Below are 20083 nucleotides of genomic sequence, written 5' to 3' on the forward strand. Positions count from 1 at the left end.
TAATAATCTGTGCCTGGATTTTATATCTGGAGTGGTATATTGCCGTCGCAAAATACATTAAAGTTAAACTGATCAAATCTTCTGTCTGATGCCATACATTAATTTAAAAGGTTCATTATGTCGCTAAAAAAAAATCGCTGGATGATGATATAATTTACTATTTTCTACTTTTAGAATGTCCCGGGAATAAATTTTCATATAACTGCAATGAAACTTGTCACTGTTTTAACAATGAGAGTTGTCCATTTGAATATTGCAACAATGGCTGCGCACCTGGATGGCAGACTATATTCTGTAATGAAGGTGAGAAATGAATAAAGGTTACAAATAGTAGCTGTTTATGATATTACAGGCATGATGTACAAATGTACTATATATAACTGTACATATTTTAAGTTTTCTCTTTTACTATAGTCAATACATTCCAGATTATACTAAGAATCCTAAAACGAGACGAAAAATACAACGCATTTGTGTCTATTTCAGAGGGGATAGCGGTACATTTTGGTTCTAAAGACGATTCCTTCACCTGCGTTAAACATAATTTCTAAAAAAAAAATCTTAAGATTTTTTTGTGTTGTTTTTTGTATTTTTTTTTTTTCTTGTTTTTTTGTTTGTTATTTTGTTGGGTTTTTTTTTTTTTCTTCTTTTTTTTTTTTTTTAGTTAACTTTATTTATTTTACAACAATGGCGAAGTTAGTTATGTCAACTTGATCACGCTTGTGTGCCCGGATGGGAGATTTGTTTTGAAGTGTATCAATATTAACATGAAGGTCAAATGGATGCGTACCTATACTGATCCTAAAATATCCGTTTTCTCTCAATATGGATAAAGAAAAGTCATATTCGTCCCTGATTCTGATACCGCTCTCCCTATTACAGAGTGTAACATGTACACCTATGGTCTGAACTGCCTTAACACTTGTGGCTACTGTAAGGACAACGCCTCCTGTGACCCCGTGGACGGGGTTTGTTCTAACGGCTGTGCACCTGGTTACCAAACTGACAAATGCGACACAGGTAACATTATGACATACATATATTGTTCTTACGTTTTCTCTACAAATTGGCATGGTAATATACAAAAACAACGGGAAGAATTAATTCACGAGAAATTAAAACACTAAAATAAGACAACGCCTAAACATCAGTAAGTAATTTTTGACTGTCCGTGCCTTTCTGTATCCGGTTTGTACCAGTTGTACCGGTACAGATCTGCTATACTCATAATTGAACGCACTGTACCAGCAATACCGAGTCGGTTATCGTGGATCGGTTTGTAAACGTACTACTGGGATCCAAGATGGCGGAACTGTGATTTCCTTCATTTGCCATGTAAAACTACTTTTTGTTAAAAACGAGACGGGAACTCTCCATTTGCGATGATTTTTTTATACACTATATTAGACAATGTTTGAAGTAACTATTCAGGTATTGATTTTGAATTTTGTTACGCTCTAGAAAAAGGAGAATAATCGTTTTAGATGTTTGAAGTGAGCGACGGCCGCCATCTTGGGAACTCGCGTGATATTCAATTACGTTCCATTATTACTGGTACGAACCCGATAAAGGAAGGCACTGGATGTATTGCCAGCTCAAAGTCGGTTTCTTTTCAGAATGTCCAAGTGGGACTTTTGGTGACGCCTGTTCCCAAAACTGTTACTGCCAAACCGGTGGTTGTCATCATGTTACCGGCAAGTGTGACATAGAAATATGTCAGGCAGGATATATGGGAGAGTCGTGTAGTGACGGTAGGTAAAGTCGTCAAAGCAATTTTGGAATAAGATAAATTGAAAACAAAAGCTTGAGGTCTACGATATCCATTTAAGGTGACAGAAATAAATGAATTAATCAAAAATACCTTCCAATGCCTTGTTTTCACTGTCATAATGGTAGTTAAAGAGATATTGATGATTGTTGTACGCTAACTTATCACTATCGTACAGTACTTATTTCAACATACAAACAAAATCGCATTTTTGTCGTAATATTCAGGGTAAACGAAACTTTCATATTTTTTCATCGATATTTTGTGATAATAATCAGTGTGGATTTATTAAGCTCGGATTGAAATCATCAATGTTCCTAAATAAACTCGCACGGGTTACCAGCATTTCTTGATTAACATACGTTTGTTCAAAGGTCATTTTTATGAAGGAGAAATATTGAAAGATGTTTTTTGTTACGAAAGTACTAGTATACATTCAATTTCTTTAGCAATGGAACGGCAGAAGATATACTTATTTGAAGATGTTAAATCGCCGGCACAAAAAGTATTGAAATATATCTTATCAAATAAAAATGCTTACAATGGCCACAAAGGATCGTTTAGAGAACCGAAACTTATTTATTCACTTTACATTTAAAGATATAACAGAAACTCGAACGATTGTAGTGTGGTAATAGCGTAAAGTATGTAACTTTGGAGGGGGGGGGGGGGGGGGGGGGGTTATTAAAAAAGAAATGTATCAGCCTTTTCTTATTTTCATCTGGTCATAATCAATTTTGGCATTGTTTGTACGCACAGAATGCGGCTTTCTGATTGGTTGAAAAAAAAGCATACCCCTATGAAAATAAATCCGAAAATGCCGCGAAAAATATGTGACATTACAGTACTGCTATTGAAGCTACCCGGATTCATAGTTTGCAAACAATTTTCATAAATGCTTAAATATTTACTCTTTGTCGGAGATGAACATTTTTCAATGGAAATGTAATGGCTATAAAATACATGTTTTTAACACTTATCTATCCATTATTTAATACAGTTACCGATTTATTTTGTCATTAGTGTGTGATGCTGGTCAGTTTGGCGACAACTGTACAACGACGTGCCACTGTCAAGTTGGCGGTTGTCACCATGTAAATGGAGTGTGTATAGAGCCCGCTGGTTGCGATGATGGATGGCAGGGTCAATCGTGTAGCGAAGGTTTATACATATCAGACGTAAAATTAAACAAACAAAAGCTGATTAACTATCATTTAAGCTTAAACAATAAACAAAAATCAATATATAATTACAAGTTGATAATTTTAAAAATTGCATTTATGAAAATGATATTTCTTCACCATCATTAGGTAGCAAAATTCTTATACTTTAAGGAGCTTAGAAAAAACTGTTCAAAGGGGCATTCCTTTGTTTGGACATCAGAAACATGCATAATTTCTATTGATGAAATCTATGTCCGAACAATGATTATATGAGTGTTTGTGCCTACATGTAATGAAATTAACGCCGAAATGTACCAGAAAAAGGCGTATCGTATGCAAATACCGTATGTCTTGTAGTAATTAGTGATACTTCGGGTCGAATTAAGAATTTTCAGGACTTTATCTTGAAAGTAAAACTGCCTTATTAATGTAAAGATTATAACTATTACTACTGGTAAAAGATACATACTTTCCAGTAAGTTTAATTTTGATGACCTAAACTTTATTCAAACAAAGGAATGCCCCTATAAATGACGTCAGAAACCAGTTCTTATGTTCAGATAGTAAATGACAGGAACAATGGATTGAATATGTGATATGTAGATATTTCTATAGTAAATTAACTTTCATGATAACTGATGGATTATTACACTTTCTATATTAGCATGCAACTCGTCATTCTATGGAGCTGGTTGTAGTCAGCAATGTGGTTATTGCCTTGGGGGCCAATCATGTGACCATATTGATGGTAGATGTCCAGGCGACTGCGAGGATGGATATCAACAGCCTAAATGCAGAAAAGGTCGGTTTAATCTGTGGTTACATGTATGGTAGATTAGACAATGCGGTTTAATTTAAGATCCATATGAATGATTTTTACGCTATTGAACCACGCAAAAACAAAACAAAAAAAAAAAAAAACGAAAAAAAAAAAAAAAAAAACGAAAAAAAAAACTTTAAAAAGATCGAAACAAAGCGATTTATCAAAGACGATATGGATCCAAAAGTCAAGTTAACTTTAAATGCATAAATCCTCAATGCAAGGAAGGTCGGTTTTATATGTGAATAACATGTATAGCAGATTAGATAATGCGTTTTAATTTGATAGCTATATGAATATTTTTTTACGCTGTGGAATAAAAAAATAAATAAAAAAAAAAAAATTAAAAGATTGTAACAAAGCGATGTACCAATGACGATATAGATCCCAAAGTCGTGTTAACTATAACTTAATGCCTGAAGTATTTCGTCAACAGATTGTACGAACGGTACATATGGAACTAACTGCGCCCAGACTTGTGGAGCCTGTAAAAACGGTATGGCGTGTGAGCTCATATCGGGGGTGTGTCCTGATTCGTGTGAGCCTGGCTGGACAGGACTGATGTGTAAAACAGGTAAATAAATTGTATGGTGACATGCCAAGGCATAAATAAATTATATGGTGACATGCCAAGGCATAAATAAATTATATGGTGACATGCCAAGGCATAAATAAATTGTATGGTGACATGCCTAACAAGGCATAAAAAGGCATAACCATTTTATTACTGTACATGTTAAAAAACCAAATTCAGGAATTTGTTTTGCCAAGTTCTGGAACGTAAGTGCAATATGAGAAGAGATGTTTGAAAGAACAGGAAACATATTCCTGATAATGAGATGAAGTAGCACGCTAAATCAGCTGAGTACTAGAGATCGTATGTCACATCATACATATATACATACCAGCATCATAACTTTGCTTTGTACTGTTCTGAAGCGTCAGTGCAATATGAAAAAAGGTGTGAAATAACAGGGAACATATTCCTGAGATAAAGTAGCATGCTAAATCAGCTGAGTTAATGAGATCGTGATTAGCATTATACAAAAATGTATACGTATCGCTGCACATCCCTTTTACATATGCTGAATATACAGATTATCGATAACATCTTTTGTTTGTACTTTCAAACGTATTTCTATCTACTCTCTTGGAACATTTGTTCAAAAAAAAATATAAAGTCATTACACTGTATTCATAGTTTCTAAAAATAGAATGAACTGTTGAAGTTTGAGGAACTATTTTGTTTCGAGTATTCACATTATGTTTATGTGTTACCTTTCTGGTAAAACAAACACACAATTATCTAGTGATGAGGTATGTTGGTCAGGCTGCATATGTATATTTGTCTATTCTACATGTATTAATACAACCTGTTGGAAACAACAGTAAATTCGTCCTCAAAATTCATAAAACAAAATAAGAATAGAAAAAAATACATTGAGACCCTGCAAAAGTGCGATGAGAAGACTAGGGGTCATGACGTTCAAAAGATAATTAGCTCAATTGCTTGACTCCTTCCTTCGCTTTAAAACCTGTGTAAGTCTTCCTTAAAGTAGCCTGGTAGGAAGAGGCTTACGAGTGTTATAGTTTCATAATATTTTGTCAAATTAGTCAATCAGATATGACTTTATTAGGATTTTAAAATTGTAGTTAAACTTGTATTAGTTTAATCACTTTAATGGACCCAGACGTTGCGGAAGACTAAGAGTCTTCTGATTCATCGACCACACCGCTTAGCGAAACTAGGTCAAATCAAGGTTGAAATGAGGACTAGTGTGGTGTATCAACTGGCATCGAACACGTTTGACTTCGAATTAATAACAATAATTTAAAGGGACATTCCTTCGTTTGAATAAATTTAGGTCGGCAATGTTAAACTTACTGGAAAATATGTATTTTTTCCAAGTAGTAAACGTTATTATCTTTACATTATTAAGGCCGTTTTTCTTCGAGTATTTAGCCCTAAAAAAAATCTTAATTCGACCCGAAGTATCCCTGATTACTTCATAGACATACGGTATTTGTACACGATACGCATTTTTCTTGTACATTTTCGGCGTTAATTTCATTACATGATGGCACAAATACTCATGTAATCATCGTTAGGACATACATTTCATAAATAGAAATTATTCATGTTTCTGATGTCCGAACGAACCGAACGAACAATCTACCTTTTCTTCATTTTTTATTGAAGAGTGTAACGTTGGTTTCTTTGGACAAGACTGTACAGGAATATGTAACTGTAGGAACAACACAGCATGTGACAAAGTATCTGGCGCGTGTCCTAACGGCGAATGCGAGGCAGGATGGAATGGTTCCACGTGCAGCGACTGTAAGTATCTTCATTATTTTCAATATTCCACGTCAACAAACGAATGGATGTGTTAAACGACAGTAAAGGAAGGACAAAGTATCAACAGCTTATTTGTTGTGTATGGTGATCTATTTTTAGATATGCAAATATTTCAGGTATCGTAATGCAAAAAGTATGTCAACTGCTCTTACGAATTATTTAACCGGGAAAATTTTAGATATTATTCTTGTTAATTTAGACGCATTTGAATTGTTTCTACCGTCAGATGCATTATATGACAGAAGTCTTGTTACTTGTGTTAAACCTATTATCTATAATTTCTCTGTTTTTAGTTTACTAATACCAATTACATTAGTTATTATAAACATATATAAAATATATCGCTGTTGTAATTGGTTGTTGGTTCCCCTCGTTTCAGTTGTGATTTCATAGCTTCATGGATTCAAATGCTGTCAGATCTAGACAGTAAATCAGTGTGAACAAATGCTGTTTTAAAGAATATTTGATAAAACATATTAGTCTGTAATAAACGGAATTTCACATGAAGTGTAACTTCATGATATTTTTTTTTCAAACTAGCCACGATTTATTTTTATTTAAATCATGAGGATTTTCAAAATAAAAAAATCAAACTTGTTAAAGACTATTTATTTATTTGATAACTATCACTTATTTATTTATGTTTTATTATTTATTTATTTATTTATTTATTTGTTCATTGTTTCCGTCACCATAACGCTCTTCGGTTTACTTACTAGTGTGCCCTCTCGGTACGTTCTCCTACAACTGTCAGAAGAGATGTTATTGTTTAACCGGCTATTGTAATCCTGTGGATCCGGACGGGGTCTGTCCTCCTATAGGCTGTCTACCAGGCTGGATGGGAGTGGCCTGTAATGAGGGTATGTAGTAATATCATATCATTGAACCAATAGAAATCATCTTCTAATGATACATAGACTTATGTTTTATATCATGAGCCTACATTGGGGTGTAAAAGAATTACCTTTCTAGTTCGATCGCAAGGATATTTTATGTCTAGATGGCTAAGTTTAAGTTTTGTGATTGTAGGCATAGGGATTAGGGTTACTGGAGGGACTTAAGTTTCCGAGGTTTGCCGTAACATACCTGCTACGTTTTTAATTCAAAATATACTTGACACTCTTTCAAAAATCTAATATTGATTATGTAATCATTTAGGTCCAATTAATCTCCCTTTCTAGACCTTTTAACAATTCTTTCGGCATCTAAGTCATCCCTTACATCATTGACGAGTCCTAGAAAGACAAAACAGCTGTATGATGTCCCTTACATCACTGATGAATCCTAGAAAGACGAAACAGCTGTATGATGTCCCTTACATCATTGAGGAGTCCTGGAAAGACAAAACAGCTATATGATGTCCCTTACATCACTGATGAATCCTAGAAAGACGAAACAGCTGCATGCTGTCCCTTAAATGACTGATTAGACAAAGATAGATGAAACAGCTGTATGATGTCCCTAACATCACTAACGAGTCATTGACAGACGAAACAGCTGTATGATGCCAATCCATTCATTTTTTACTCTAATGTATCTATCTTTTTGTATTTTACATTATTTCTTTCATAAACAATATATTATGATTGATACTTTGTTTCAGTTTGTATTAATGGTACGTACGGTCCATCGTGTACGTGGACATGTGGATCCTGTTACGAAGGGGCAGCTTGTGACCACACGACTGGTGTGTGTCCAACAGGATGTTCGCCAGGGATACACTGGCCTGACTTGTACCACCAGTACGTATCAGAAAATTCTTTGATAAAGACGACGACGTTTTTAAATAACACAGTTTAGGTTTCTGTTCCGTGGATTCACTTTCCAACAATAACCTGTATTACCAAAAGAAATCTGTAGCGCCATGTGAATTTAATACTCTTGCTTAACGCTCAGAACGAAACCAAACTCAACTACCAATGTTTAATAGAGTGGATTGCTAAGCCATCAACAATTCCATCTTTTGTTATTTCGTACTGCTTAACTGTGTTGCTCAATCCAGCTTTTGCAGTATTACAATAAATAAATGAAATATATTAGATACATGCTTAGTCAGGAAGCCTGTTTAGCTGTCACACCAGGAAAACGACACAGTCGTGTGACAAAATATGCAAGGGAGATAATGCTCCTTTGTGTCATGAAATTGAAGATCATAATAATGTGTAGTAATTATTTTCACTTCCATGGTAAGGTCATACTTTTATTCTTCCCTAATCTAATATCTATCAAAATATCTCATTGCAAGGAAGGTTATATGCAAAAGAATGTCAATATTTCCATATGGTGGTGAAATAAAATGCCCCCAAAATAAATTTCTTTTTTTGTAGATAGAATTTCATAACTAAACTAGGCTTCTCCTTGTAACATCTTAACATTTACATAGAACTGTAACATTTTTGAACTTTTTCATCAAGTTGCATGTTTCCCCCTAAAAGTCTACAAATCGAGAAATTAGCATGGAAAGGCAAAGTAGCTATTGGGTAATAACAAAGCATGTGGTGGCTCAAAGATAACTTATGTCAATCTACATGACAATTGACTCGTTATTTTCTGTCTTTGTCGTATTCCAATCAAGGCACAGTTAATTACAATGCATGTTTATGTGTTGCTAAGTGGAAGGAACATGTATAAATTAGTGACAATATTTCGTGAAAGAACTTTCATACATAGGTAATCCAGTTGTTGTCAGACGCAACACCACATGGTTGTAAGAACGATAACCATTCTCGCAATTCACTCCCGAGTTTGCAAGGATATAAAGTATAACTTGTCAACACGGACCCCTGTCTTATCCTGATATATTCAGAACCTGTCCATTCTGAAAAACGGCGTTGTTAACTGTCCATGATATAGTATGCTTCTAAAATCGACAAATTTCGACAAGCAACAACCTAAATAAACACTTCGCAGACCTTGAATTATCCGTAAAAAAGTTTCTAACACACAGAAAACAATGACGGACTTTTTGGGCCATTTCAATTATCAGTATTGATTTGTAGACTTCTAGATCTTGAACCGGTACCGCAATCGTTTTATTTAGAATTGAATCTTTAATAAATGATATGAAATATCATAAAGAATAAACACACTAATATATTCGAGTGATTAATTTATAGATATATCTTCTTTTCTAGCATGTGATAGCTGGTGGCATGGACAGGATTGTGCCATGAGATGTGGCTACTGTTATCGGGACGCCATATGTAATCCAGTCACGGGAATGTGTCCGAACGGCCTGTGTAGCAATGGATGGACGGGAACGACGTGTACCGAAGGTCGGAAACGATAAATCAAACTTCAACATCTTGTATTTTGTCTCTAAAATAATAAAATGATAAATATTTTACTTAATGGGTTGATATATATAGAGGTTACACAACGAGTGGTTGTTGGATATGGAATTTATTTCACACGAGTAAGTTATTTTTTAAAAGTTACAAAAGACACGAGCTTTAGCGATTGTTTTTTGCAACTTTTAAAAAATAACTTACGAGTGTGAAATAAATTCCATATCCAACAATCACGAGTCGTGTGACCTGTTTCTACCACAATAATATCGGCTTGAATCAAAGGGAAACGTGGCCAAGTATAATATTCGCGTATGCAAATAAAGTGTACCGGTGACGTCCGGGACCCGGTGATGTGACGTCATTAGATTATTGATGACGTCAATAACAATTGCAGCTTGGGTCAAAGTTCACCATGTTAACCAATCAAAATGCGTACAGAGTTTATACCACGTGTGGTATAAACAGATTGTTAACCAACAGGTGTAATGATTAACTGATGGTCTGAGAGTTGAATAACACGGGGTATTGTGGTAGAAATATAAATAATATTTAACTTAGATTGAATCTAGGTGTTAGGATTAGGAATCAAAGCGTGTTTGATCGACTTACCTTTAAGAAATCACCGAGAAAAAATCAGCATGAAATTTCACGAATTGACAATGTACAATTTATAATTTGTTACTGAAATTAGGTTTATGGAGGACAGAATCCCTAATAACAGTGATAATATCTTATGTACTATTTCTCTTTGTTAAGACCGACACAGCCGATAATGACATTGATTTATTGTATTCAGCTTGTCCTCCTACAAGATATGGTGAAGGATGTCTGTCATTGTGCTCCGAGAACTGTGTGAATCAAGAATGTGACCGGTTCAATTCCACCTGTACTTCCGGTTGCGTAACAGGTTATCAGGGACACTCATGCTCCGACCCGGTGGTAGTGACAACACCTGATGGTAGGAATAATAGATTTGATCCAAACACAAAATAATCAACACATACTATTTGATTTCTGTTAATTGTGTCTGTCTGCATTAACCTGGCAACCAATGCACTCTTTGAGAATTGGAGATAAAATTCATCACATTAAATGTTAAGGGGCCCAGTTAGCGTAGTCGGCTAGAGCGCCGGCCACGTAACCTCAGGGTGAAGATCCGAGGGGCGTGGTTCGACGCTCCCTACCATGTCGGTTTGTGTTTCTAGGGAAGCAGAGAAACGGGTAGCCCGAGTTTCATCTAGCCCTAACACCATGTCTGTAGTGACATAACACCTACCTTACATATATGGATAAATGAGATATTTATTTACATGAGAATACCCATTTAGTCCCATCAAGATGTTTTATTCCGTCCGTATAGACCCTCGCTTTACGCTAGTCAAACGGGCCGATCTGTGCTGTCGTCGTTGTGTTCTTGGGCAAGACACTTTACCATAATTGCTCTCGATTGCATGCTATGGTAGTCACCAGCTACTACAATGACGATCCGCTCGTCCTTACATGACATTTTAAATAATTGAAAATTGTGTTTGATTGATAATTTGAACTAAACTGAAGCAATAAACATTATATACTTATGACTGTTTTTACACAAAACTCTGATAATTTTGCAGATTATTGGCGAGAGCAAACCAAACTGGTTCTTTACATCATAGCGGGCATTCTGTTCCTGATGGCATTTTTGGTGGTCCTGTGTTGCTTGAGACGGTAAATTATTGACTTTTATCTGTATTACTGTTTTAAACGGCAAATACCTCTCTCTGTTTTAGATAACATCTGTTTCTGAAAAAGAAAGTTAAAAGTTTGATTTCAGAGTCCACGCGCGATATTATTGATTTACCTGTTCATTTTAAACAACAAAATGTCAATCGTCATTTTATTTACAAACACTGATTGCTGTATAAGTAATTGATCAATGGAAAAAGAACTTGAACGCTCAACATAACGGTAAAATATATTTCCTCTCTCTCTCTCTCTCTCTCTCTCTCTCTCTCTCTTTTTTAACGGCATGAAAATCTCAAATTTTCAAGCAAATATTTGGTGATAACGTGTCAATGGAATCAACGTAAGGGCTGTTTGGGTGATTTTTGTCTTACGAATGATTATATACTCACTACACCGACAGTATATAATTCTATACAGAACATATCGGTATGTATTCAGTGTGACCTATTCCGGAGCATAACAATGAATTACAATTATCATGTACCGGTCTGTGTTAATAATGATTTAAACAATGGATACCGTTAAATCGTCATTTCGAAGGACACATACATTAGGGGTAGTGATTTATATCAGACTTATAATCATTAATTACGTTTTATACACACAGACGGACACTTAAGGAACGAAAGAGGGTCCCGAGGGCGTTTGGTATTGAGGAACACGCTATCAGAGGTAGGCATTTTACCATTGTATGATCACCAGCAAATGGCATTCAATAAATATCATGGAGGATACATAATTTAGTTATTAACTTTATTTAAGAAATTAATTCCAGGCAATGTTAAAGCACAAACGATGAAGTTTTGAATATTTGAATCTTATTCCATGGGGCAGTGTCAACTGTATTACCAGAAAAATATACAATATAATATTTCTGTTAAACTGAATAGCATGCTCTATTAATATGAAAAATATTTATAGATTTAAATCTAAAATATGGTGGCTGATTTACTTTTAGGAGTTTTAGATTTAGATATGGGTGTGAACACGTGGATGTAGCATGCTTTTAATAAATTTAGAATAATTTCCAAAGGACAATTTCAATTGTTCCAAACATGTCGTTTAAGAAATAATTACCTAACATCTGGTTTCGATTCCTATTTCTGTGTATAGGTTCGCAAGTCGTTTCTGTATGCCTGATGTTATTGTTTTTGTTGTTATTGTTGTTGTTTTCGTATTTTCGTTGTTTTTTTTTTTTTTTTTATTTATTTATTTTGTGGTATTTTATTTATCTTTTTATTTATTGTTTATTTTTGTTGAACTGAATTTAAATTCTAAATCAGAAACGTGCACCGATTAAGTTAGTTCCCTCCGATAGCATTATGTTTACAAGTTACACCATGTCAATAAGTCTTCGGTACACACCTGTCCATATCGGTAATACACATAGAGGAAATCAATGAACTGTTCTCTGGTAGATTGTACATGATATATGAATACAATGACGATTCACGCCTGTATGAGTAACGGCCCAATTAAAATATTTGAGATATATACACCATTATGTATAATTGGAATAATGACAATAATTGCGGCGCGTTTGGGTTTACATATGTACGGTATGATTACTATACGTTATGTCAACTAATATGTACTAACTTTAGTCTAACACCATTTGGTATTCTTTCTGCAAGTCGGGGCAAGTGTTCCTTATCAGGACATAACTGCTGAAGCAAATGGAGACACTGGTAGCCCCAACATAGCTGAGACACCTCTGGTCGACGTCGCCACAGATGATGAGGCTGCTCTTGTTGATAATCAACTAGACGCAGTAGAGGAAGAACCTGAACCCGTTCCTCCACCGACAGAAATACTCGTCGAGAAGGAGGAGAGGGATGCTGATGTTGATACAGAGAACGACAATGATGAAGATTACCCTGATGGGGATGTTGGCAAGTCTGATGTAGGTGGTACTGGTTCTGAGTCAGCAACGGCGGGGTTGGCGGCAACACCGGCGGCTACGTCTGGCACGGACGGGACCTCCGACTTGCCCACTGCCATGACATATGGATTTGTACTACCGGAAATCGTTGGGACAAGAATTTTACTGTCAGGATTTGTGACTACCGTTAAAAATAGGAAGGAGTGTGGGAATTTGGCAAACGAATTTAAGGTAAGTTTTTTATAAGTGAAAGTAAATTAATAATATTTCCTTCTATTGTTTAAGAGTGTTTCGTCAGGAAACCATTTGCGTCCAATAGAAAATAAAGCTATAACTATCTACCTGATGTTTCTTATACTCACATCACATAGGCCAGGTAACGAGTAATGTGGAATTTAAATTTCCTTATTGGAATGTTTTATTATTCGTTAGTTATGGTTATTTTGCTAAACCACTTCATGTGAAAAACATGATCATATGTTCAAATGTTTTTCTTTGTCTTCCTTCATGGCAAAAATTAGATAATGATTCAGAAATTTGCCTTAATGAAAGCGCACTCATGTCATCGATTTCCCTGCGTAATAGGCAGTTATAACTCGTATATTTGTCAAGCAATGTAACAAAACCGTGACAAAATAATGTGGGTCACGATATTATTTTCAAACTACAAATTTATCATATCCAAAGAAGTATTCCATGTTTATACTGCAGGTGTTTTCACTTCTAAATGAGCCACTCAATTATACAGACATACAACTAAGTACTGTAGAACACGTACAAAGTAGAGAGTTACTCTAGATTAACAGGTCATTTCTTTCTCTTTAGAATTTACCCGAAGGAGCGAAACTTCCTGTTGAAGTTGGCAAAAAGCCAGAAAATAAGTCGAAGAATAGATTCCGAAACATCCTTCCCTGTAAGTAATCCACAACTGGTCGTTCTAGTGAAGTTTCGAACCAGCCTGCTTGTGTTACTATACTGATATTACATTATAAGTTTATGTTGGACAAATATATTACTAACATGGATCTTAAGGTTTTTTTTTTATGTTTGTAACTTTCTGTAAATTATGAAGTTGTGTATGTTAAGACAATCAGTATATTCTCTAATGTCCAGTAAATTATATACTGCTAAGTCTTATATATCTGTCAGGGATGGCGCTTCTAGTCTTCAATGACATGCCCGAATTTGTTTTGTATGTGCACACATCTTGATTTGCTGATATGTAATTTTTTGAATTGCTAATTAATTAAAATCATGCACATATTTCTTACTTTATTAAAGATGATCATTCAAGGGTTGTACTGGAGAAAGACGGCGGTGGGAATGACTACATCAACGCAAGTTATATTGATGTGAGTTGAATAGGAGAAACCAGTCGTCATCATGACACCTATATTATTTATATCTCCCATTACTATGTTTAAAGGACATGTCCTATATATTTTTTAATTCATGAAACGAATTTTTCTTCCATTGTTATGAACACGTTTTCCAAATGTTTATCCAAAATACTTATTTGTCTTATTCATGCAATCGTTGGAACTTTTACAAATTTGATTAGATGTATAACTGATCCAGTTTCAAACTGTTGTCTCGACTTCACATACTGATGTAGATTTTTACTATGTACATGGTATTTGAGATGCATTATTTTCTTCAATGCTAGTCCCTTTTTATACTTGACATACGTTTTTTCTTCCATTACTGAAAACAAGATCTTGAAAGAAATCTGTCTATATCATTCAGAAGACAGGACAACCTAAGAATGTTTATCCTAAATTGACAAAAGGATTTTCGTTATTATGTGATAAACATAAACATACAGCGCATACTATATCATGCACCATTGCTTAGATCATGCATCATTGTTAAGATCATGCATCATTTATCATATCATGCATCATTGTTTAGATCATGCATCATTTCTTATATCATGCATCATTGTTTAGATCATGCACCATTGCTTAGATCGTGCATCATTGTTAAGATCATGCATTATTGCTTATATCGTGCATCATTGTTTAGATCATGCATTATTGCTTATATCGTGCATTATTGTGTTACAGGGAATAGACAGCGAGCGACAGTACATCGCCACGCAAGGTTTGTGTATAAATTATTGAAGTATACATATCACAAATACAAATGTAAATTGCACGTGTATCTAATTTCAAAGTTTTATAATGAAAACTTTTACAGAAAAACGTACAAATCAGTTTAAACGGAAACCCGTCTCCAATTGTGAAAGTTATTAAGTAGATACCTGTCTCATTGCTGCTTCAAGTATATACACAATATAATCCTATGTGTACATTTCAGGACCGAAAGACGACACGGTGGCCGACTTCTGGCAGATGATTTGGGAAAACAACACTGGAAAAGTGATCATGTTGGCGAACCTCATAGAGCTGGGGCGGGTAAGAGTTACATTAATACCAGTAATTATTACTAATTATATATAATGACAATCAAATAATATAGGGGTAATAATTTAACAACAGCCTATTCCTATTTCTTTTTTTTCATCTTCTGTGAATACACTTTCCAGTCTACCTTTTAAAATGCAATTACTTACTGTAAATCACTAAGATTTTGTGAGTACTTTGTTTCGCGAACTTACCTCTACAGACATATTCGCGAACTCAGATCTAGAAATGATTTTGAACTCGCGAATGATGAATTAGAAGCGTCATGGACTCCGCAAGACTCCTATCTATATCGGTAACCGTTAGATTGGCCGTCATCGAGAGGTGTTATTTTCATTCATGTACCAATAACCGCGAAGAATTTGAATTTGCGATTGACTCTTCACGCGTATTACCGCGAAAATAAATCCAATGAGAAATGTAAGTGATTTACAGCATCTTGATATATTTCAGATAATTGTTTACCATAACATTATATTTACAGCATGGTTATTGTTGTTGTTTTCCAAGTGTTATAAATATTTGTATTTGTATAGCCAAAATGTCACCAGTACTGGCCCAACGTGTCAGAATCCTCCCAGTTTGGATCGTACGTAGTCAAAACGGTGTCTGAAAAGGAGGGCAAGTGTTTTAGTGTCCGTGAGATTCAGCTACATCGCGCCCAGGTAATGTTATACACGAGACAATTGTCCCACATTTGACAGCCATTTCACAACAAGTCCATTATCTAACAACATTCATACAACTTCCCCACACCAGATCAATAAAACAAACATGGTTACAACACCAACCAGGCCTATGGCCTACTTTCGATAAGCCCCATGGTCCCAAATCCTACTACAAACACACAGCTTTGTCAAGTTGGTTTCGAAATTCAGAATTCGAATTATAATGTCGAGATGCATATTTTCGAATTCTGATTGTTGCTTGTCGAATGTTGGGTTTTGAATCATCTTCAAACAGCTTCCACTCCCTTCCATTGTCAAAAATGACTGTCCAAAGGCGTATCATTCTGGCGAGAGTTAGTACCTAATATTTGAAATAGTCTAAATATTTATGTATAAAAACACTAATATTTAGTTGAGAAAACAATGCGTCTGATATCATAACGACATTAGTGTAGAACAATGGTTCCGGAATAAGTACATTATCTGAATTGACACTTTGCGGAAAGTCTGATGTTGGTAAAGTTTGACATGTTTGTTTACTGACTTTTAAATATCAGGATGAGACCATGACTAGGACGATACAACAGCTGCACTTTACGACATGGCCAGATCACGGAACCCCTACCGTTGAGCAGCTGCTCAGCTTCCATAGTAGTTCCAGCAATATTCAGACACCACTACAGGGCCCGGAAGTCGTTCATTGCAGGTAACGCCTACCAACAGGAAGCTGTAGTCCAACAATTGCTACATTTTCTATGTATCCTGCATTGTTCAAAAAGGTTTTTTGTTTTCAAATTACCAGCAGAAATGCATGATAAATTAATGCTTTATCATACACATGTCTGCATCGAAGCACCATATGTCGACTCGAATTCGAATATTCATATTTTCATGTTTGGTAGCGAAAAGAATTTTACATCTTCCATACATGGATATTTAACGAATTTATGAAGATTTCTCGTTGCCGTATTACAGCCCAGCACACAGCAGAAATGTGACAATATCGTGACAACAATGAGACAACAGCTTGCCTCCCATTCTAGCTCTATCTCCCGTGTTGGCGCGCTACCTCCCCCAACAAACGCGGGATAAATTTCAGTGATGAATTGAACTCAGAACTCGGAAATTGGCCGTTTTCGTTAATATCTGGGTGTATAAAACCGCTGGAAAGGTCGGAATAATTTTAGCTTTGCCTATGCAAGTCTTGTTTTGTGTTACAGCGCCGGAGTTGGAAGGACTGGCACTTACATCGCCCTGGATGCCCTAACGAAGCATGGCCGTTACGCTGCCTCCCTAGATGTGTACGAGTATACACTGAAAATGAGGAAAGACCGAATGAACATGATACAGACAGTGGTAAGTGTTTCCGGTTTGTCGTTTTTGTAAGTATAAGTTGCATCACTGCATAATGTAAACTTGCCTATTTTAGCGTACTGAAAATTTTGCGGATAACAGAATCTAAACAAATTAGCGTAATTATGAATTATCGCACTAAAAGTGCTTACCATAGAAAACAATGCACAGAAAGTTCAATTAGCATAATTTAGCCGAAGATTTTCAACGCGAAAAGCGCTAAAATAAGTTCACCGCGAATATATTTACGTTTGAAGTATATAGCGTGAAAATATACACAAATGTATAGAAATATTCAATACAGAATTTTTTGGAGGTGCTTTTGTATGAAAGTCTAATGGTGATGTTATATATAGTTGATTTTACATATCACTTTTCCACTTAATGTGTCGTTGAGTTAATAATAAAGACTGACAGCTTAGTCTACAACCCAGTTTAACTATCCGTATTTCTGTGTTTCAGCAACAGTACATCTGTCTTCACGAGGCCTTGGCGGAGGGACTGCCTAATGCGACTGGTTAATCTTAAGTTAATGGTACTAGAAAAATGACAGCAAGCTAGCAAGTTTGAGGCTATCAGAAATAAATTGATCTTCATCATCAGATTCGATATTAATTAGCGAAGAACCAATTACATGCAGTCACCACTAATCATTGCAAATGTGTATGGGTCATACGTCAAATTTCATTTAAGACACAATGTCCCAGAAACTCAATCAATGATTGTGTAATGGAATTCTGTGAAGAGGTGATGTGATTGAAATGTACTGCACTGCATTTAATACATGTAAGGACCACTATGGAAGCTTACTGAAAATCATTACTTTCTGAGGACAATCTATAATTTCTATTCGTTAGTGTTTTTATATTTTACATTACGCTTCATCATCAGTTAGGATAACAAATAAAATATGCATATTTAATCAAGCAAAACAATTTAACAGTCATTTCAATTTGAGATATGACGGTAATAATATATTCACAAAGGACATTCTTATCTAGTCTTTTACATTGAGCACGATGGCATCACCGCCAGTATTGTCGTTTATAACGCAAAATGTTCTTGTCCGTATGTCGTTAAAACTTGAAAGAAATTTAGCAATAATGCTGGTTTGTATTTGATATACAAATGCTTGTTTAAAACAAAGATTTCTCTCTTATAGGAGACAATTTCATGTGTTTACTCAAAGTAAACATCGTGACGTCATGTATAATGACGTCATCAAATGAACGTTAAGTGATATCCACTGCTAGACAGAGTTCATGAAATATCAATGCATGTATTTTTTCGTAACATTGTATTAATTTGTATTATACCCATTAAACGATGTGATAAAGAAGGGTATTCTGCGGCCCCTCAGTGATAAGTGTACTATTTTGCTGCAAGAGACTATAACGTTAGTTGCATATGGTATGTTATTTAAAACATCAGATTCTCTCACAGCTCATAGAAAATTCAGGGGTCAAAGGTCCCAGGGTGTCACTGTTTGAGCTGATACAAAATTCAGTATTGGAGATTACCACAACCAGCTGAATATAGATTAGAATTATATCAACTGTTCATTATTGCTACAAAGTTTCGTCGGATTTCGATATGATCCCAATATGAGGCAAGAGTATCGTTGAAAAGTTGCTAGTGTGTGGTTCATGGAAGTTTTTTGGTCATTTTTCGAAGTATTTGCGACCAAAATAGAAAAGATGTAAAATTATGTCACTGTGCCCTATTTTTCAGTATTTGACAATTTTTTCAAAAGGTTTTTTTTAAACCTAACACTTATTTAAAAGAAAATTCAAAAAATATCTTTTTAACTTCAGTTTGAATTTTTGTGTGAATGTTGAGTTTTGAGAGCCCGTGTGTTAAAAGGATAAACACCGTGTGCTATTTATGGAAGGATTTAAATAGCATTTCTATGTTCAAGTAAATATATAACTTGATTGAACGCGGGAATAAGGCAGTATATACCACACTGTTTAAAGTCAACATTCAACTTATTTGAACAGACTATTTTTCAGTATATGTTTGCGTTACCATTGAATGCATGTATAGCTAAATGTTCAATTTCAATTGTAATATTCCCCAGTCTGCGATATTTTTTTATATATTATAACACGATATATGTACACTTTACCTTATAATGAATGTTTGTTATATAACAACGCAAACGTTTATTTATATCTTTATATATTTATTTACACTACGATGATATGCCAATCATCATATGTATAGCTATGTAAACACATACCTGGATTTACCATTTTAATATACTGTATTGTTATAACTTTAAATCTACGATAAATAAAAGTTTTATGAACAATGCACAGTCTTTATTTTTAACATCTCGTATATATCTTAACACGAACGACTAAAGAAGACGTTGACCGCGCCTCGAACTCCCGACGTAACAGACCAAATCAAATGAGAAGTCCCCGGATAGGATTAAAATGCTGAAAAAAGCAAAGGCCAGTTGTAAGTTCATATCAATACCGTCGATCAATAAGTACAGCAACAGGTCAAGATTGTATAGGAACCACGGACCCAAATGATTTCCCGTAGACGATAATGTTTATGTGTATCACTGTCATGCTTAAATTGAGTTTTCAACACTGGTCCACTAGCCATAATTTTGAAG

The 20083-nt window shown here is 35.1% G+C and overlaps 1 protein-coding gene across 1 annotated transcript; it reads left to right on the top strand.

The window, feature by feature from the left end:
• Positions 1 to 890: 890 nt before the first annotated feature.
• LOC117326615 (scavenger receptor class F member 1-like) lies at positions 891 to 19859 on the top strand. Its single transcript, XM_033883374.1, has 17 exons — positions 891 to 1020; positions 3596 to 3733; positions 4188 to 4325; positions 5952 to 6089; positions 9245 to 9385; positions 10197 to 10358; positions 11014 to 11107; positions 11733 to 11797; positions 12760 to 13238; positions 13833 to 13920; positions 14289 to 14359; positions 15074 to 15110; positions 15327 to 15424; positions 15970 to 16098; positions 16659 to 16807; positions 17322 to 17457; positions 17917 to 19859. The coding sequence occupies exons 1-17, from the start codon at positions 891 to 893 to the stop codon at positions 17974 to 17976; spliced, it is 2253 nt and encodes a 750-aa protein (XP_033739265.1). The 3' UTR covers positions 17977 to 19859.
• Positions 19860 to 20083: the final 224 nt, after the last annotated feature.

Source organism: Pecten maximus, chromosome 4, assembly GCF_902652985.1.
Source record: "Pecten maximus chromosome 4, xPecMax1.1, whole genome shotgun sequence".
In the NCBI taxonomy this organism is placed as follows: Eukaryota; Metazoa; Mollusca; class Bivalvia; order Pectinida; family Pectinidae; genus Pecten; species Pecten maximus.